Genomic DNA, 20,831 nt, shown 5'->3' with positions numbered 1-20,831 from the left:
CCCTGGTGAAGGAATGAAATAAAAGGCAGAGCGAGGATTTGGAAACAGCTCTATACCACCCCTAATCAACCTTAAGCACATTTCCACAGCTAGTGAGCACGGCTGCGGAAGGCAGATTAAATGTGCAAGACGGCAGCCACCAGTGCCTTTGTCCCCACCAAGAAGCCACCTCCTACATGTAGTGCAATGGCACGCAGCCAAGACAGAACGCACAAAGGGTTTCATTTGAGAAGGAACTAACAATTAGTCAGGATACATACTGAGGATATTCATTAACATTAAGCAAATACGCTGGTCATTCAATTCCCTAAAGCAGTTTTCCTAACAATTTTCTCTTTCCAAACCCGACTCATGGTCTGAAGAAGCAAGGCTGCAGGCCAGGGTGCGGTCAACTAAGACAATTAAGTAGAAAGAATTTCCAAAGTAACATCACTAAGAATGTGTTTAAATTATAAGTTTATTGAACATAAGATAGTAGGCTGCTATCAAATAATTTAAAGACAGCCTGCATTTCACACACAAAACCACCTTTTCATATGATTAAATGTAAGTTTATACCTTTTTTTATTCCCTCAGGGGAAAGAAAATCTATACTGACCAATTCAAGTACATCATGACATAATCAGTTATTAATAAAAGAAAGTCAATATAGTAAAAAATAGTTTTAATCAATGGAGTCTTTGCAAAAAGTTTATCATTTAAGTCTGTCAGCTGGTTTTTCTGTTATTCTCCAGTAGGTCACTTAGTTCACAGCCTTAAAAAATAAGGCTGAGTAGAGGTAAATTCACCCAGCCACAAGTCATATAACATAATACCTGTGACTGTCCTAAGTGGCTCTCAGAGCTTTCTCTCTTCGACCTTTGCCTGCTCACTACCACCACTTCTCAAAGCAAATGTGTTCTTTGGGAACATGGCTGTTTTCCAGTTGCTTGGAGAAAAAATCTGTCATTGGAGGTGGGCCACAGATATAGAACAAAGTCTCTTTTGAAATATGATCTCTTATCTCCTGCTCCATTATTCTTCCTTCTATCAAGAAACAGAATAAACACCAAATTAACGCAGACGTGTTTGTATTGAAATGAGGAAGGACTACCTACAACTCAGCAACAGTGTTTTTGTTTCAGTGACTCAAGGTTGGTGAATCTCGTCCTGAGTCATCCACGCGATGGCTCCTGTTGGCACCGGGGCCAGACCCCAGCAGAGGGTATCTCCAGGATTCCCAAACTTATGGCAAGTAAAGTAGGAAATGAATCACAATGCCTTCTTCAGACAGGGCGAGTGAGTTTACTGATCTTTGCTAGAGATTCAAAACAGCCTTCAGCAAAGTCAAGAAACTGTTTTGTGAAAAACCCTACCAGCCAGGGGAAACTACAAGTAATTTAAACCACCATTAACGGCAAATGGCATTGATTCAGTCAAAGCTGGAATATAAATTCTTTATATGCATATTGCAGTGATGATACAAAGGTCCCCTAAAAAAAGTGGAAAATAAATTTTTAATTTGGGTAGTAGGAAACCTGTACGTAGTAAATAAATCCAACTAAATCTCTTTTCCATCATGAATCACCTTTCAATTCCCCAGGTAGTGATATTCCCAGCCTGCAAGTCCCAACAATAAAGCATCTACATTCAACCAACTAGTATGTCTACCACGTAACTCCATGGAGATAGTCGAAGTATTTTTGGGGGACTTACCCGTAATGTATGGCTTGAGTGCTGCACTGATTTGTGTAGTCTGTTTTGTAACATGCAAACTGCATGCAATCTTCTCAGGAAATTCATTTACTAAATCGAGGATACTTTTCTGGAATGTCAAACATATTTGGTCACACTACAATTTAAAAAAATCAAAACAGATGTGTATAACCACTGACGTCGAACCTCGCCTCCCATTCTGCACACGACGGCCACTCTTGCTCTCTACTTAGGCAGACATTGTTTGCAGCCGAGCCGGCCGGAGCATTTGGAGTACACAGGGCTCTTTGGCTTTAATTGAAATCTGAACATGCTAACAAGCATATTACTAAGTCTCCAGGAGTTTTTTCCTTTTTCCTTTTTCTTAAGCCTTAGCAATTAAGCAGCAGTTTCACTGACCACAGTTGTGTCTTTTAACTATTTCTGTTCTTTTGTTCATCCTTGCAGCTGCAAAGCAATCCAGAATGAAAGCTTAGTTTCAACAGATGCAACTAATGGGGGTTTCATTTACCCAGCTGGGTCCAAACTATGTACATCTCACCTACTCCTGTTAACACTCGAGCCCGCTTGTAAGTCGCTTGACTCTTGACCGAGTCTCATGGCCAAGGTGACTTTTCTGTTCATCCACTTCCAGACTGAGGCCCACAAGCCCTGCCCTATCCTGTCATGTCACTGGGAGCCTCCTCAATACTAGCTATTTTGACAGTCCTGGTTAAGTTGTGTTAATTCTCATTTGAACATGGCTAAGCTTTGTCGGGCCTTTTGTTTGAATTGTTACAGAGAAGACAGAACTGAGAGAGGAAAGTTCTGTGGACAATTAATATCATGACACAAGTCTGCCCACAGCAAGCTACGAAACACACATATCTTTACCTTAAACAGGAGTTCGCTGGTATTTTTTGCACTGTAGAATAGTTTTATTGTTCCTATATCATATCCACTTCCTTTGTTTGCCCGTTCTCTGAGAAGATCTGCCGAGTGCCGCAAGATGGAAAGCAGAGGGTTAATTCCGACTCCTCCTGCAATCAACACGAGGTTTCTAGAGGCATCTGCAGGCTGAGGGTCAAAGAAGAACTCTCCACCCACTCTCATAGCCACTTCAGAGTCAAGTGTACACTAAGGCAGGAAAGAAAAAAAACCTTTACTCTTTTGTAGCACAGGTCTTAAACCAAATGTTCTTCTTAACGAAAACTGATGCATCTACCTCCTGCATTTGTATCAGTATTTAGGACTATGTTTGCAGCTTGCTCTCAAGTTTCCCAGGGCCCTGTGAATTGATCCCACTCGTCCATTATATAGGTTATTTGCTACTCTACTCTTCTGTGGTCCATACTGCGCAGCTGCTCCACTACTGAGGAGCCTCACTTGAGTAATTTTATCATTTGTTAACTTCTTAGGTAAAGAACTGAGTTGTGGAGAGGCCCTGGGCTCAGGAGACAGCTCTGAAATATGAGTTTCCATTTCGGAGTGGCGCTCCTATTCTAATCAAAGCTATGGAGTTAGGAGAGGCAAGACAGGGTAAGTGTCACTAGCTGTGGCTGTCCTGGACTTATCAGGGCTGAGAAATGTGGGTACCAGGGGTTTCTTCCTGGTCGCCAGCAGGGCACAGCCAGAGCTGCTCCACAGACTGAGGCCAGTATTGCAGCACCATTCAGTACTTTTCATGTCTCCCTGGAGCAAGAATAGGAAGCCCGAGGCTTCACACTAGGGAGTAACATATACAGTAGGGCTGAACACCACATACACTAGGAGGTGAGTACCACATACACTAGGAGGTGAGTACCACATACACTGGGAGGTGAGTACCACATACACTGCGGGCTGAGTACCACATACACTGGGAGGTGAGTACCACATACACTGGCAGGTGAGTACCACATACACTGCGGGCTGAGTACCACATACACTGGCAGGTGAGTACCACATACACTGGCAGGTGAGTACCACATACACTGCGGGCTGAGTACCACATACACTGCGGGCTGAGTACCACATACACTGGCAGGTGAGTACCACATACACTGGCAGGTGAGTACCACATACACTGGGAGGTGAGTACCACATACACTGCGGGCTGAGTACCACATACACTGGCAGGTGAGTACCACATACACTGGCAGGTGAGTACCACATACACTGGCAGGTGAGTACCACATACACTGCGGGCTGAGTACCACATACACTGCGGGCTGAGTACCACATACACTGGGAGGTGAGTACCACATACACTGGGAGGTGAGTACCACATACACTGGCAGGTGAGTACCACATACACTGGCAGGTGAGTACCACATACACTGGGAGGTGAGTACCACATACACTGCGGGCTGAGTACCACATACACTGGCAGGTGAGTACCACATACACTGGGAGGTGAGTACCACATACACTGCGGGCTGAGTACCACATACACTGGCAGGTGAGTACCACATACACTGGGAGGTGAGTACCACATACACTGGGAGGTGAGTACCACATACACTGGGAGGTGAGTACCACATACACTGGCAGGTGAGTACCACATACACTGGCAGGTGAGTACCACATACACTGGGAGGTGAGTACCACATACACTGCGGGCTGAGTACCACATACACTGCGGGGTGAGTACCACATACACTGGCAGGTGAGTACCACATACACTGGCAGGTGAGTACCACATACACTGCGGGGTGAGTACCACATACACTGGCAGGTGAGTACCACATACACTGGCAGGTGAGTACCACATACACTGCGGGCTGAGTACCACATACACTGGCAGGTGAGTACCACATACACTGGCAGGTGAGTACCACATACACTGGCAGGTGAGTACCACATACACTGCGGGCTGAGTACCACATACACTGGGAGGTGAGTACCACATACACTGGGAGGTGAGTACCACATACACTGCGGGCTGAGTACCACATACACTGGCAGGTGAGTACCACATACACTGCGGGCTGAGTACCACATACACTGCGGGCTGAGTACCACATACACTGGGAGGTGAGTACCACATACACTGGCAGGTGAGTACCACATACACTGGCAGGTGAGTACCACATACACTGGCAGGTGAGTACCACATACACTGGCAGGTGAGTACCACATACACTGGGAGGTGAGTACCACATAAACTGTGGGCTGAGTACCACATACACTGGCAGGTGAGTACCACATACACTGGGAGGTGAGTACCACATACACTGCGGGCTGAGTACCACATACACTGCGGGGTGAGTACCACATACACTGGGAGGTGAGTACCACATACACTGCGGGCTGAGTACCACATACACTGGCAGCTGAGTACCACATACACTGGGAGGTGAGTACCACATACACTGGGAGGTGAGTACCACATACACTGGGAGGTGAGTAATACATACAGCCATTATGGGGGTATTTACAGCACAGCAATCAACAAATGCTGCAAATAAGGGCACTGTTTACTCAGAGAGCTGGTTTAGCAGAACATCATTATCTGCAATGCACAGACTTCTCAATGACCCACAGGACATACATGTAGGTGTGAACTGGTTTTTAATGATCTGAGACTAGATCCTAACTCATTTTACAAAAAAATTCAAAAGTGTTTTTTGCATGGATCTAATGTAGTCTGAATTTTCCAGAATGTAACCACTGTGTAGATTGTACTTGGTTGTGCTCAGAACTTTACCAAGCATGTTCACTGTTCTGGAAAACTATGTCCCCACTGGGAACATGTGCATGTGATCCTTCTGTCACCACACAACAGCTTTCACCACCTGCATCTATGCACAGTGTGTCATGGCAATGCTACACTGAGGAACAGCCATCGAACTACTTCATTCTACCTTCTCGTGTAGATATGCCTACGCATTTATATGAAATACACAGACTTTGTGAATCATTTTCCTTTATCCCTTTATTTCTCTTTTATAGTACACTTAAAGAATTACATTACCCCTAAAAATTTATGTGTTGATTACATTAACTTTGAATTTCATTTCAAGATAGTTCTAGAGAAAGGCCACTGGATCTAACAAAGTTGAGAATATCTAGTTGGAGAAAAATGTACTGATCTAGGAGTCAGAAGACTGAATTTTAAGTACATCCTCTATGATATCCAGCAAGTCCCTTCATTTCTCGGAGCCTCTGCTGCCATATCTGGAAAATGGGTATCAGCAGCTGTCCAGCTCATCCCACAGGGCCGTGGTGGGCATCACATGACACACTGTGGGGGAAAACTCCCTTTTGGCATCCAGCTCTACATAATAGGGTATTTTGGTCAGTGCAGCTGTCCAGTAGAAAAAGTGCTGGGGGTGCCTGCCTCCTTCTTCTCTGTCACTAAAAAACAGAATCTGGAAATCAGGAAATTTATATTAAGAGCATAGGCCTGGTTCATTACACATTCCTGACATAAATCAGCTAAATGAACTCACTCCTAAGATGTATTAACGTACGATATGCTCTTTGAAGACTGAACCTTTAGCATTCACACCCTGGCACCTTGCATGGCAGATAGGAAGTAAGTCCATTTTGACATGAATTTAATTTGAGGCTCTATAACTTAAAGAAGAGTTAATCTTAGAGAAAAATCTAAGAAAAAAAAATATTTGAATTGACAAAACAGGTCTTTTTTGGTAAAGAACTGTTAAATGAATGAAAATCCTTTCTCTTAGGGGAAAAATACATCTGAATTTAACTATTCTAAATATGTGGGAGATTTTTACATGAAATAGTAAGTGGGTTTTCATTTTTGACAAAAGAAATTAGCATCAAGGGAGCATTCTGTTAGTAATAACTAAAATCTAAGAATCACTACACCGGCTACCAAAGTGCTTTAAAATGCTCCTTCCTTTCAAGTCTTGAAAATAGAATTTATGATACGAGAGCCTCTGCCTAACGATGACAATGGATTTAATCTCTTTATGCCCTGCCTCCCCCTTTTGCTTGCCTGTACACTTCTCTCTTTAGCTCTAAGAATCTAAGAGTAAGAGACGAAGAACTGAAAAAGAAATAATTTTCTCCAATGGTCTTCTTCGGCATGCTTAGTAATGACAACAAAAATGCCTTTAGGTTATTGTTTTTAAAAACCACAGTGTTTTCAACCCGAAGGTTGACAAGAAAACATGCCCCAGGGAAAGATAATACTCAAGAAGCCTGTCGTCTCCTTAATGACAAAATAATCTTCAGTAGATCTATCTTCTAATTTGCAGCATCTGGAAAGAATCAACAGCCATCTTTGTCTTTTGTTGATCAATAAAAACTGCCAGGATAGCATGAACAATAAAACTCAAAGTACTGTACAGTACAATATGGAAGTGGGTAAAAGGATACTACCTTTAATCACATAGCAATGTATCTAATTTGGGTATAGATTTTCTACTTCTGAAATAAACTACTTCTCCACAGCAACTGGAGCAGGCACACAATAGCTGTCTAGAACCCTTTACCCTGCCAGGAGCTTGAGCCAAAGCATATGAAATAAAGGAAGATATTATGGCATTTTATCCCATGTCCCAACAGAGCAGCCTGCTGCCACCCCAACACTCATGTGCCTCCATTGTCCACTCTAATAGCTTAATAAGACAAATCCTCGGGAGGAATACAGCCACCTGAGAATGGTTCCAAGAAAAATCTGACTTCATAAAGGCTGTTTGCAACTCCCACTGGGCAGAGTGGAGCAGGCACTACAATTAGGATGTGCATTCAGGCAATGCCACTTGGAGATTTTCTACAGCCTCCAAGAATAAGTTCCTTCATTGAAATGCCAATGAGGCATGAAACCAAGCAGGGAGCTATGGACCAGGACCAGGCCAGGTCACGTGGGAGGCTGACAACGGGAGGGGGCTCACAGCACTAGGAGACAGAAGGGCTAAGCTCCTTTTAACAGTGAGTGCAGGGCACGTGAACGAACACCTTGCTGGTCCCACACCCGCGGCATATTTTAAAGACTCGGGATGTAGCCTCAAGACAGTAATGGGTGGAAAAGCCAAAGAGAATCTAAACAGGAATGATGCAGCTAAGGCCACACCGAAGGAAGAATTCAGAAGACTGGAGGATAAAAATGTGACAGATACATTTACGATGGAAACGCTGAGGCGAGCAGCCAGGGGTTATCCTGAGCAGACACGACTGGATATGTAAACCATAAGAAAATATATTTGTTATGCCCCCACAGATTTAAAAACTCTTTATTTTTTCAATTATATTCCAGGAAAACTTTTGTTGGTGTACAGTCCATGAATTTTACACACACATACATCTGACTACCACCAGAATCAAGATATAAAACGGTTCCCTCACCCCAGAAAAGCCCCTTGTGCCACCCTTTTAGGCTCACACCCTTCCCCACCCCCAACCCTGTCAACCACAGATCTGTTTTCCATCACTGTATCTTTGTCGTCCAGAATGTGACAGAAATGGGATTACACGGTACATAACCTTTGAGACTGGCTTCTTCCACTCAACATAATGCCTCTGAGATTCACCCAAGTTGTTCTGTGCCATCAATAAATAATAGTTCATCTGTGTTCACTGCTGAGTAACAATACACTAGATGACTATATCACAGTTTGTTTATCCATTCACTGCTTGAGGGGCATTTGGGGTGTTTCCAGTTTTTGATACTATAAAAGGAATTGCTGTAAACATTCATGCACAGGTTTTAATACGAACAAAGCTTTCATTTCTCTAGCATAAATACCCAGGAGTGGTATTGCTGGGTCTTATGGTAAGTGTATATTTAATTTTATATGAAACTGCCAAAATGTTTTACAGAATGGCTTGAGCATCTTGCATTCCTGTTGGCAACATAAGCATTATATTAACAGAGTTCCAGTGGCTCCACAACCTTGTTAGCACTTGGTAGTGTCAATATTTTTAATTTTAGTCATTCTAACAGGTCTGTAGATATCCCACTATAGATAGTTTTACTCCGCATTTTCCTAATAGTTAATGATAAAAGATGTTAAACATCTTTTCATTGCTTATTTGCCATCCTTACATCCTTTTTAGTGAAGTATCTATTCAATTCTCTGGCCATTTTAAAATTATATTTGTTGTTTTCTTTTTTGGTGATTTTTGGGAGTTCTTTATATGTTCTGGATACAGTCCTTTGTTGGCTCTCTAATTTGCAAATACTTTCTCCTAGTCTGTAGCTTGTTTTCTTAAATTCTGTTAATAGTGTCTTTTGCAGAAAAAATTTTTTAAATTTTGATTATGCATCTTGCTTTTGGTGTCATGCCTAAGAACTCTTTGCCCACCCGCAAGTTCAGAATATTTCTTATGTTTTCTTCTGAAACTTTTATAGTTTCATATTTTATACTTAGATCTACAACCTATTTTGAGTTAATCTTGAATATAAAGTATGAGATATAGGTCAAGGTTTTTTGTTTTATGGGTTTTGGGTTTTTTTGCATATGGATAGACAATTGTTCCAATACTATTTGTTGAAAAGGGTAGCCTTTCTCCATTGAATTCTTTAAGCACCTTTGTCAAATATCAAATAGCCATATGTGTGTCAGTCTATTTCTGAACTCTTTTTTCCATTCCATTGATCTGTGTGTCGATCCCTTCACCAATACCACAGTTTTGATTACTGTCATTTTATTTTAATCTTAAATTTGAGGAATGTGATTCCTCCCACTTTAGCCTTACTTTTCAAAACTGTTTTAGCTATTCAAGTTCTTTTGCCATGCAATATAAACTTTAAAATCAGTGTATCTATCTATAGTATTTGTACTGGTACATTCCTTTTTGGTAAAGGGGATAAGAAAATGCCTGGGATGGGATGGCTGTTGGTAAATGAAGTAGGCACACACTAGAAGTGAAAGGGATGGCAGTAAAACAAAAAAGACAAGGGTCAAAAACTAAGTAGGCAAATAACTGATCTGCTCTCAGCTCATTCTTTGTTATCAGAGTTCTAGTAGGGAATGAGCAGGCAGCTTATTATGTAGGACTGTGTTTGAGTCCCCGGAGGAGGCATGAGTTATTAGCAGCAAATGTGGATTCCCTCTCAGAATCCCAGAGATCTCTAGAGACTGAAATGGAGAGGCAAAGACACCTCAGGTTTAGTAGTGCTCAGGTCTAGGCTTGAGCAGTATGTAATCAGAGACCGTTTCTCATCCAAATAATGACAGAATGATAGTTTAATTCCCTTCATTAGGATGGTTAGGACAAAATAATCGGATTTTATAAATTTACCGTTTACAAGACATACAAAGAACCAATTTTCAAAAACTTACATATAAATAAAATGTTTTACTCCTAAAGCAGTATTCAACTGAATACTGCTTGGTGACCCAGACGGTATTTCCAGATTCCAAAGTATCTTTGAGTCATCCTTAATGCACCAAAAAGATTCTGCTTCTTTGACCTTTTGGAGTCTGAATTCTAGATGTAAGGGAGCTCTCTGTGAGCATGTACCCTTTTCACTCAAGCCTAGGTTTCTTAGATAGATTAAGTGAGCTCACAGAAATTTTGTGGATGGCAGAGATGCCCTAATCTGCAAGTTTAAACAGAGGTTTGCTCACCTGATTGTGAATCCAGAGAGCAGGAGGGTGGTTTGTATATTTCACTGCCAATTCTATCATTCTCTCTTGTTCTAGCAATCTGGGGCTAGAGCATATTGAGAACCCACCAACCACAGAGACTCCCGGGATAAAGAAATCGACCCTAAAAGGAAGGCAAATAAATTATTACTGTTGAAGCAATTTTAAAAGTGGGCAACAAGGCAAACAAAACTGACAAACTTTTAACTAGACTGATTTCAAAAAAAAAGAGAAAACAGAAAATTACTAAAAGCAAGAATAAAAGACGGGACATCATCACCAACCTTACAAAAATAAAAGATTATAAACGGCTTCTATAAACAACTGTTTGACAAAAAATTAGATAACTTAGATGAAATGGACACATTCTCAGAAAGACAAAAACTACCCAAATGGACGCAAGGAGAAACAGAAAATCTGAACAGACCTGTAACAAGCAAATAGATTAAATTAGTAATTTTACAACTTCCCACATAGAAAAGGACGGGTTCAGGTGGCACCACTCTTGAATTCTACCAAACATTTAAAGAAGAATTAATATTAATCTTTCACAATATCTTCTAAAAAAAAAAACAGAAAACACTTCCAAATTCATTCTATGAGGCCAGTATTACTATTACCCTGATTCCAAAACCAGAGAATGATATCACAAAAAAAGAAACTATAGATCAATATCCCTTGTGAATACAGATGCAAAAATCCCAAGAATACAAGGCCAGTTTAATACCTGAAAATCATTCAATGAAATACACCACTTAATAAAATAAAGGACAAAACCCACATAATCATCTCAACAGATGCAGAAAAGGCACTTGATAAAATCCAACACCCTTACATAATAAAAATATTCAACAAGCTAGGACCTGATAAAGAAATCTACAGAATCATATTTAATGATGAAAGGCTAAAAGTTCCTCCTCTGGGAATAGAAATAAGACAAGGATGTCCACTCCCACCACTTCTGCTCAACATTATTCTAGAGATTCTAACCAAGGCAATTAAACAAGAAAATGAAATAAAAGGCATCCAGATTGGAGAGAAAGAAGTTACAGATGACATGACATTGTATACAGAAAATCCTAAGGAATCTACTATACAGACACTAGAACTAATTAACAAGTCAAATAAGGTTGCAGGATACAAGATCAATAACAAAAATCAATTGTATTTCTATACACTAGCAATCTAAATGTGACATTAAGAAAAATAATCCTATTTGTAATACCATAAAAAGAATAACATAACTGAGAATCAATTTAACAAAAGAAGCATAATACTTGCACAATGAAAACCACAAAACATTGTTGAAAAAAAATCAAAGATCTAAATAAATGGAAAGACATCTCATGATCATGAATTGAAAGACTTCATATTGTTAAAACAGAAATACTCGCAAACTTGATCTCCAAATTCAATGCAATACTTATCAAAACCCAACTGGTTCCTTTGCAGAAATAGTCAAGTTGATCATAAAATTAATATGGAAATTCAAGGGACCCAGAATCATCAAAACAATCCTGAAAAAGAAGAAGAAATCTGGAGAATGTACACTTTCTGATTTCAAAATTTACTATAAAACTACAGTAATGAAAACATTGTGATACTTGCATAAGAACAGGCATATAGATCAATGAAAAAAAACTGAGAGCCCCAAAATAAATACTTACATTTATGGTCAGTTGATTTCCAACAAGGGTACCAATACAATTCAATGGCAAAAGATTAGTCTTTTCAATAAATGGTGCTAGGACAACTGAATATCCACATGTAAAAAGAATGAAATTTGACCCTTACCTCACACCATATACAAAAATTAACTCAAAATGGATCAAAGACGTAAATGTAAATGCTAAAATTATAAACTCTTAGAAAACTTACACAGGAGTAACTCTTCAAGGCAATGGTTACTTAGATACCAAAACACAAAGGTCAAAGAAAAAATACAGAAACTAGCCTGCATCAATGAAAAACATTGTGCTACAAATGATATCATCAGTAAAGTTAAAAGACAACCAACCGGCGGAATGGGAGTAAGTATTTTCAAAACATGTATCTGATAAGGGACTTGCATGCAGAATATATAAAAAAACTCTTACAACTCAGTAATGAAAAGACAAATTTAAAAAATGGGAAAAGGATTTGTATAACTATTTCTCCAAAGAAGACACATAAATGGCCAATAAACACATGAAAAGATGTTCAACATCATAAGTTATTAGGAAAATGGAAATCAAAATCAAAATGAACTATCACTTCACAAGCACTGGGATGGGTGGCTAATCAAAAACACAATGGCAAGTGTTAGTAAGGATCTGGAGAAATTGGAATCCTTATACATTGTAGCAGGACTGTAAAATGGAGCAGCCATTCTGGAACAGTCATTCTGGAACAGTTTGTAAGTGCCTGAAAATGTTAAATAGAGTTACCATATGACCCACAACTCTACTCCTAAGTATATACCCAAGAGAAAGGAAAATATATGTCCACTCAAAAACACATACACGAATGTTCATAGTAGTAGTATTGATAATAGCCTAAAAGTGAAAACCATCTAAATGTTCATCAACTGATAAATGGATAAACAAAATGTGTGTATCCATACAATGAAGTACTGATACATGCTACAACATAGATGAACACTGAAATTATGTTAAGTGAAAGAAGCCAGTCACAGAAAAGACCGTATATTGTATAATTCTATTGATAAGAAATGTCCAGAACAGGCAAATCCATAAATACAGAAAGAGAACAGTCGTTGTCTAAGGGGGTGAGGATGAGTATAATGAGGATTATTCATTATACTAATGAATAATAATTAGTATAGGGTTTCTTCTTGGGACTAGAGAATGTTCTAAAGTTGATTGTGCTGATGGTTGTACAATTCTGTGACTATACTAAAAACCACTTTAAGTGGATGAATTTATGCATTACCTGGATGAATTTTATAATATGTAAAGTATATCTCAATAAAACAGTTTTAAAAGGTGAATGAAAAGGCAACAAAAACTCTTTCACTGGCATTTGACAAATTAAATAGGCCGATATGGCCTTCTAAGTTCCAAAAGTCTTATTTTTCTTGCTTTTCTTCTAACCACACTCCTATAGTCTAGAACTCTTTCAAGTTTTAAGCCTTCAATAGTTCTATACCACAAAAACCCTTTTGTTGGGGATTCTAGGAAGTGCAACACACGTAGTCACATATCAAGGAAAAAAAATTTATTAGAATCCGGGACCACAAAAAATCCTCATCTCCATGTTTAGGAAAATCAAACATCCAATTGACATGTTTCTCTGCCATCAAAGAGCAAAAGTATCGTTTTCCCACAGTTGTTTTCCTATTTGCAGGCTTACATGAAAATGTTCTCTACTGATTTCATCTATGACCTCAAAAGATGCTTTCTTTCTATCTATGACCTTAAATATCTGTTTTCTTTTTATAGTCTTATAAAAAACAGTTCTCGACTGGAAATGCTCCAGAAAAGGTCCCTAGCCTACTTTCACCTATATTCACGCGACTGCTTCCCATGAATACCTTAATTTCCCTTTCATTTCAGACAAGGTACAAATTTTAGAAGAATATAGTTAACACTTATTAACATAGTTCCTATATGCTTTCAGAGAGGAGGTATAATAGCATCTCCACAGCTTACATGACAAAAAAATAATCAATGAACTACTGTTGTTGCTTCGTCTCCTGAACTCCAGCGCCCTCTGCTGCTTGATGTTAATAAAGACCATTCTCAGGTGAGGGAAACGGAATCCTATAGAAAATCTGGAAAGGTACCTTTGGGAAAAAGGACTCCCCTCATTAAATGCGACAGAAGAATTCAAATGACGCAGAAACCTCATGTGAATGGATTTAAGAAAATATGCACAATACATATTTGATAAAACATGTGTCCAAGGAAGAATTATTTTACACACACACACACACACCACTTTAAAAATGACCTTTGTGGGATGAGCAGTCTTGGAGCCAAAAATTAAGGCACCTACTGTAGCCCCAGATGAGTGAGTATATGAAGAACTGAGAACAAGAGCCTATTTCTGGAGTGAGGACACATAGCCATATCTAACTGTGACACACGAGGCAGCGCTGTCCTGCCTACAGATGCAGCCCCTGTGCCCAGCACAAAGCAGGCACGAAAACCGTGGCCGAATGGCGATGCTTTATTATGAGATCCCAAAATTCTTTAGTCCTCAACTATAGTACTCGGAGCCCCTCACACATCCCCTGTGCAAACACTGCAGGTGGCACCTGCCTACAATGTGCAGGCACTGGGGTTCATGTTAGAAGTAAAGATGCAAGTTATGTCTTGGTTCCTGCCCTCAATAAACTCACCCCAAAGGGAGGGAAATTAACAAATAAATATAATTAAATGGACTATGTCAAAATCTGCTTGGCAGAGAGAGAAAAAAATAATGCTCATCATTTGAGATCTGTCTGGAAGTATCTGTACTTAGCAGAGATTTCTTGGTTCTCACATATGTAATCCTGATTTTATCGGAAAATATTAAAGCCACTGTTTTATTAAAAAAAACAAAACTGCTTGTGGGGAGTCAGTTGGGGGTGAGAAGGATAGCAGAGGAAGAAGTCGTCAATTCTACCAGAGGTAGAGGAATTGAGAAAGATTTCACAGAGGAGTCGTAAAAGACACGAAGCGCTCACGAGACGAGCAATGGAGGAAGGTCTGGACAACGACACCGAAAACTGCAGCACTTCCGTGTGTGGTCACGTGAGAGTCAGGCTGCCAGACATGGCTGTGTAGGGTGTATACTGTCTACAACACAGCGGCCGTGCTGGAGGGTGGGGTAATCTTTTTTCTCTAATTCTGCTCCTCTAATGGGTTTCTTCTTGGTGTCCTCCTTCTCCTGGTACAGCCCTGTCACTTTCAAGCATAAAAACATACATTATCTTGTCTGAAGCCAGACATACGTACACCTTTCTCTTTCCATAACCGTGTTGCGCTTGCTTCCCCTCGGGTGGTGTCCTGTGTGCAGACCCCATGGAGTCAGACAGAGCTGCCCACAGCATGAGAGGCATCTGGTCACTGGAGACGCATGTGCACCCACACCTACTGGGCCTGCTGTTCTTCCAACCCAGCGTCACTGCAGGAGAACGGGCCCAGGAACTAAGAATTGGAATCTGTCCCCTGGGCCTCACCAGCACAAATGATCTAACTGACTGAGTGGAACACTGGCTATAACAAGAAACAAACTAATAAAGTTAAATATTAGGCATTACACTAAGTGCTACCATATCCCAAGGTACAGGAATATTACTATTCCCTCTTTACCTGGAAACCGAAGCCCGGAGAAAGACAGAAACTGCCCATGCCACAGAGCTAGCATGCAGAAAAGCGGACATGTGAGCTGGGCCGTCCCCAGAGCACTAGGCGTGTGACACTGTGGTACAGCCTCCCCGGGGGATGGACCCAGCCCAAAGCACTGAGCACCAGAGAACGGACTGTGGCAGCCCCGGGCACTCACACACCGCATGAGGACTGTTGGTGGCACACGCCAGCCCTGAGAGGACTAATCTTTCCACCCTCAGGAAGGAGGAATTCTGAAGAGGTGAAGGGCAGGACTCACCAAGGAGCTAGGTACTGAGGGATGGACCCACTGGCGAGAGAAGCCCTAAAGGTTTGGCCCTGCTCACGTGAGAAGGGGTTCAGAGGCAATATCCCCTTTGACTTTTCTATCTGCATTAGATGACTTGAGTTCTTGGGACTGGGTTCCTAGCACAGAAACCAGTCGGCCCTCTCTGGGAGGGCCCAGGAAGGACACAGTGCCCAGGAAGAGCCCTGGAGACCAATCTCGGGTCTACGCTGAGGGGTCCACTTGGGATCTGGGCCCAAAACCCCAGAGCACCGAGGCGGGTCTGGAGTCTCCCCCTCACAGTTTGGCAGGGGTCAGAGCAGCCCACTGGTCAGGAATCCAGTGAGAGGGGATCACTGTGGCCCTGTCTCCCGCGCCAAAGCTACGCTTAACAGCAATCCTCTCCTTTATTGCTAAGTAGCGATAAATCTGATAATCCTAATGACAGAAACTGCACGGCAGCCACATCCACACTCCCTAACCCTTGTCCTAGTCTCCCAAGTGCCACATGGAGGTTACTACCGAGCTGAGGAGCTAAGAGCCTAGACTGAAAGCCATGTGGCCACAGCGCTGAAGGAGCGGACACCACCACCCTAAACAAATGGCCATCCTGTACCACGAAGTCAAATGTGCCAAGGGAGTCAGCGCCTACAGCCGTGCAGTAAGTCCACGCGAAGGGACTGATCTTTTGAAAGGGGAGGCCCAGGCACCAGGAATGGCTGCTGAGGGGGAGTCCTCGCTAACCTGCCAGATGACCATCCCCACGTCTGCGCTGTGAGGCAGGACTCTGTCAAGCACATACTAACACCTGTCCTGGCATCAGTGACCTAAGTCCGCTCACTGATATGGGCTATATGCCACTAACCTTGATAGTTTTACCTTGAGGATCACAACGGGACCCTATTTCTGGATGTGTCACTAGAGAATGATGACATTTTTCTCATCGGTGACTACAGATTGGCAAGTGCTAATACACCTGCAGGCACACTGTGACAGCAGCATTAGAAACCAACGCACAGGCCTTTTCTCTTCAGGAGACTGGGGACTGGCGTCAGAGTCTGGGCCCAATTCAGAGCTGACGGCACAAAGCAACGCTGTGCACACGACACAAACACTTCCACAGAAGGGAAATATGGAAAGACAGATCATTACAATGAAAGTTTCCACTTTTCAATGTAAAACTGCTAAACTATTTCTGAAGGGTAGAAACGTTGCCCACCCACCCCCCACCCCCGCCAAAACAGCCCAAATGCATTTAATATGTATCACTGAACATGTGCAAAGATTGCAGTAAATTGCTTCACAAACGCAAATTATTGCAATCAGCATCTTGTTTTCTAGTTCTAAATTCAAAGGCAAACTATTAACACAAGACTGCTAACTCTTGCTATTATCACACTTGCTATTATCACACATCCTCCTTCTAACAAAACCACATTTCCAGATGGACTGCCAAAATTAGTCAAGTGACTCCTAAAAAATGCTACCAGGATTGACATGCCAGAAATTCATTTAGAAATGAATGCTTTATTTAAATAAAGGAAACATACACCCAAACACACCTTTCCTAAAGAAATACAAGTTATTTACAATTCACCTTGAATTGCAGCTCAGTGAGGCCACTCACAGGAACTGGGGGAGGGGGGGGGACAGCGGGGCTGTTTCCCTGTCAGCATACTGACTGGTCCCCAGAACCGAATGGGGCAGACTCTTGCGGTGTGGGCTGGGCCTGACCGGGGGGGGGGGGGGGGGGGGGGGGGGGGGGGCTCCTGATATTAAAGTCAGCACTAATAATAAACCCCACCCAGACATGGGATGAGTGATGCAGGAATTCAGTCAAGAGGGTGGCCAGCTCTGTGACATAACTGGCTATTCCTCTTTTCAGACTGCTCTTTACTCTGTACTTGACCTAAAGAAGACTAATTTTTGAAAACGTATCAATCCCCAACAACACCTATTCTAGCAGAGTAGATTATTGCAGGGCACTCTATTAGCAACCGTTTCTGCAGAGCAGAATTAAAAGAGTTGTCGGGACCACAGACCAGAACTAGCTGCTTTGTTTCAATCTGGAAAACTCAAGCCAGCAATTTTCACATATGACTTAGAGGGCCATGGGTGCAAAATCAAGGTAAGCTCTGAGGCTAGGAAAAAAATCATATTCCCCATGCCAAAAAAAGGCTCACCCCCAATGGAGATGGTCTAGAATACTCATTCCCTCGGGAGAAACTGCTGGCAACGGAAGTCCTTTCCAGAAGGAAAAAATGAGCCCTCTGATAGCACCTTCTTAAACACACACAACACAGGAAACAGAAAAGCCACTTACCACTGGCCAGCTTTAAAAGAAAAATCTTTATCAGCAACGAGCAGGCGGAGCGTCTTCACGGAGGGGGACTCATTGGCAGCTCCACACACCTTTGCTGCAGACACGACCTTGAGTCAAAAGACAAATTGTGGCTAAGGTTAGTGTGTACACAACGCAAGGAACAAACGGTGGCTTTCTGGTAACTCAGGGTTTCTGAAGATGTGGTGTTTGAAAATTGCAAAACAAGGTAAAGCACACTTTGCTTTAAAATTCTGCCTACCACCAGGTGAACAAATTTTAATTGTCTTGTCTGTGAGAGACTTGTTAAATACTGATTAAATTTTATTCTGCATACAAAAACCATCTCTGAAGGGGACTATTTAACAAGCATTTATTTGTTGAGTGTAGCATGTGCCCTGTACCAGGCTGAGAACTCTGGTGGGAAGAGTTCAGGGAACAAGAGCCTGCCTGGCTTCTAAATTCTGCCAGTTCTATGGACGCAAACTGAGACCCACTGTTAGCTACGAGCCTGCATTTGTTCTGAACCTGCAAGAAGTCCATGACAAGAAATTTCAGAAATTAAAAGTAAGCACTTAGAAATCTTATTTTCACAATTGTAGAGTAAATTGTGTATCTGTTGAATCTAATAATAGAAAACAAATTGGGTTTCTATTTCTTATGTCTTTGTTGTTTTAACTTATTTTTTCTAATCCATTTTTATTATATTTTACAAAATATAAACAGTCCACAACCTTAAAGCAACAGCCCTTCACCACCGTTAGTTTGAGAAGCACTATTCTAAATGACGTATCTGGTTTCTAGAAAATCCTAAAGAGGTCTGAGTTAGACACTCTTCGGTTAAGTGCCATCCATGCCTCGGCAACCCTCAAACTCAAAATGTCTCTACTTCATTCTTTGTTTCTTCCACCTTTGGGTTTCTCTTCCTCCCTAAACCTGGGACATCTTCACAGCAGGTGAAAGAAAAGACAGTATGGGTCTTTCTTCAACATCCTATTGCAGTTCAACGCTACTTCCAGCAGCAAATAAAATCAGTAGCAAGAAACCAAAATATAGTCACTCTCCTTGGGTGGTGTTACTATCATGGCTCCACCAAAGGGTGCCTCAGAAATCTGTTCAAGGTCAAGGAAGCCCCCACCCTAATGCTAGCTCATTCCAGCACCTTGTCTCCAACAGGACTAGGTCCAATCGTTCTATCAGAGGGAGACAGTTCTTAATAGTTCACGGAAAAATTCTCAACATGGATGACAGTCTCCCTCACCAGATTCAAAATATCTCTTCAAATTTTCTACCTTTCTCTTGCTCCTGTAAAATCCCTTGCCTCTCTTTCTCTGTAATTTGCCAGTCTTCCCTAGCTCCTCTCCCTGAGAGCAAGTGGGGTGATTTTCCCTACTGATCGTCCCCCTGCACTTGTGATCCTAGTCTTGCCTACCCTCCCTGAAACTGTTTCATCGGCTCCCATCAGCCTTTTCCTTCATGTTTAGTTTTTCCCTCTAGACCTTCTGTTTCATCATGATATCCAATGCCATTTGCTTCTCCTAAACTTTCAGCAAAATAAAAAGGAAAGCAGCATAGGATGGCTGTTAACAGCATGGGCTCTATAGCTAGATTGCCTATTTAATCCTGGCTCCACCAGCGCAGTGACTCTGGGCACATTACTAGCCCCCACTTAGCTTTAAATGAGAATAACAGTGCCCACACCTCATAGAGTTGTTGGCAAAGGATTAAATGAGATAATAGAAGCAAAGAACATAAAACACCACTGGCCTATAGTAATTGCATACTCATTAACCGTCAGTTATAATGTATGTTGTTGCATTCATTATAATAAGTTTATAATAATATTTACTTGTTATTACATTACGTATTACATTTTATTCATTTATAATTGTGTATACCATCATACAAGTGCTGCCACGCAAGACGTGGCAGACTGAGCACTGCACACCCCCAGGGGACGTCTCCTGGATGACAGTAAGAACCTGTAAAGTATGGTGGCCTCGTACCACATCTTAGCAATTATTTTGCCAGAACAAATTTAAAAGCTGTACCTGCCTCTCCTGATACTTCCTTTTCCAACAGAATCTTCCCTTTTTCCTTGATGGTCTCCATAACCATAGGTAACCTGGCTTCCGCTTTCCTACAACTTCTCCTTCCAAGGTTGCTGGGATGGCTTCCTGAACAAATTCAACGGCAAGTCTCAGTTCTCACCCTCCCTGGTCTCTCTGAATTCTTTTCCATCCTAAAGCATTTTCCTTGCCTGGAAGTGCTGACATTAAACTCTTCAGGTCCCCTCCTGCCCCTCTGAGCCTAGTCCTTCTCCTTTACCATTTCTCCTCCCACTTCCTCAATGGGAGCTTTTTCTAAACTGTCTCACTCCTACTCCCTCTCTCGGCTGAGGTGTCGAGCATTCCCAAAGCGACTAAACCCAGGAGTAACAACAGCCAATGTCTGAGAAGCATTTATCTCGGGTGTATACCAAATGCTGGGTTAAATGTTTCATGTGCGTTAATTAATTCAGCTAATATGAATAAAGAGATAGTGTTATCCTCCATTGTGCAAATGAGGAAATAGAAAGGTTCAGTAACTCGCTCAAATGACTCAGGTATGGCCGAGTCAGGACTCAAACCCAGGCCGACTTGGCCCTTAACCACCAGAGTCTTGTCCCAATGATAAACTCACTTATGTGCATG

General features: G+C 41.7%; 1 protein-coding gene across 6 annotated transcripts in view; it reads right to left on the bottom strand.

The window, feature by feature from the left end:
• Positions 1-227: 227 nt before the first annotated feature.
• Positions 228-20,831, bottom strand: part of OXNAD1 (oxidoreductase NAD binding domain containing 1) — a 36,679-nt gene continuing 16,075 nt past the window's right edge. For 3 of the 6 annotated variants that reach the window (XM_081072786.1, XM_081072787.1, XM_081072788.1), the window contains 6 exons: positions 20,190-20,315; positions 18,142-18,248; positions 10,203-10,344; positions 2,569-2,811; positions 1,696-1,804; positions 439-1,026 (listed from right to left, as the gene is read on the bottom strand). In XM_081072786.1, coding sequence (XP_080928912.1) covers positions 872-1,026; positions 1,696-1,804; positions 2,569-2,811; positions 10,203-10,344; positions 18,142-18,248; positions 20,190-20,315 — 882 coding nt within the window. In that variant the 3' untranslated portion in view covers positions 439-871. Of the gene's footprint in view, positions 1,027-1,695; positions 1,805-2,568; positions 2,812-10,202; positions 10,345-18,141; positions 18,249-20,189; positions 20,316-20,831 lie in introns of all 6 variants that reach the window. The other 3 variants (XM_081072789.1, XM_081072790.1, XM_081072791.1) reach the window with 3 other exon arrangements.

The sequence above is a fragment of the Rhinolophus hipposideros genome, assembly GCF_964194185.1.
Source record: "Rhinolophus hipposideros genome assembly, chromosome: 14".
NCBI classification, from domain to species: Eukaryota; Metazoa; Chordata; class Mammalia; order Chiroptera; family Rhinolophidae; genus Rhinolophus; species Rhinolophus hipposideros.
Note: the sequence above shows the minus strand (reverse complement) of the source record. Positions and strands in the feature narration are given on the sequence as shown.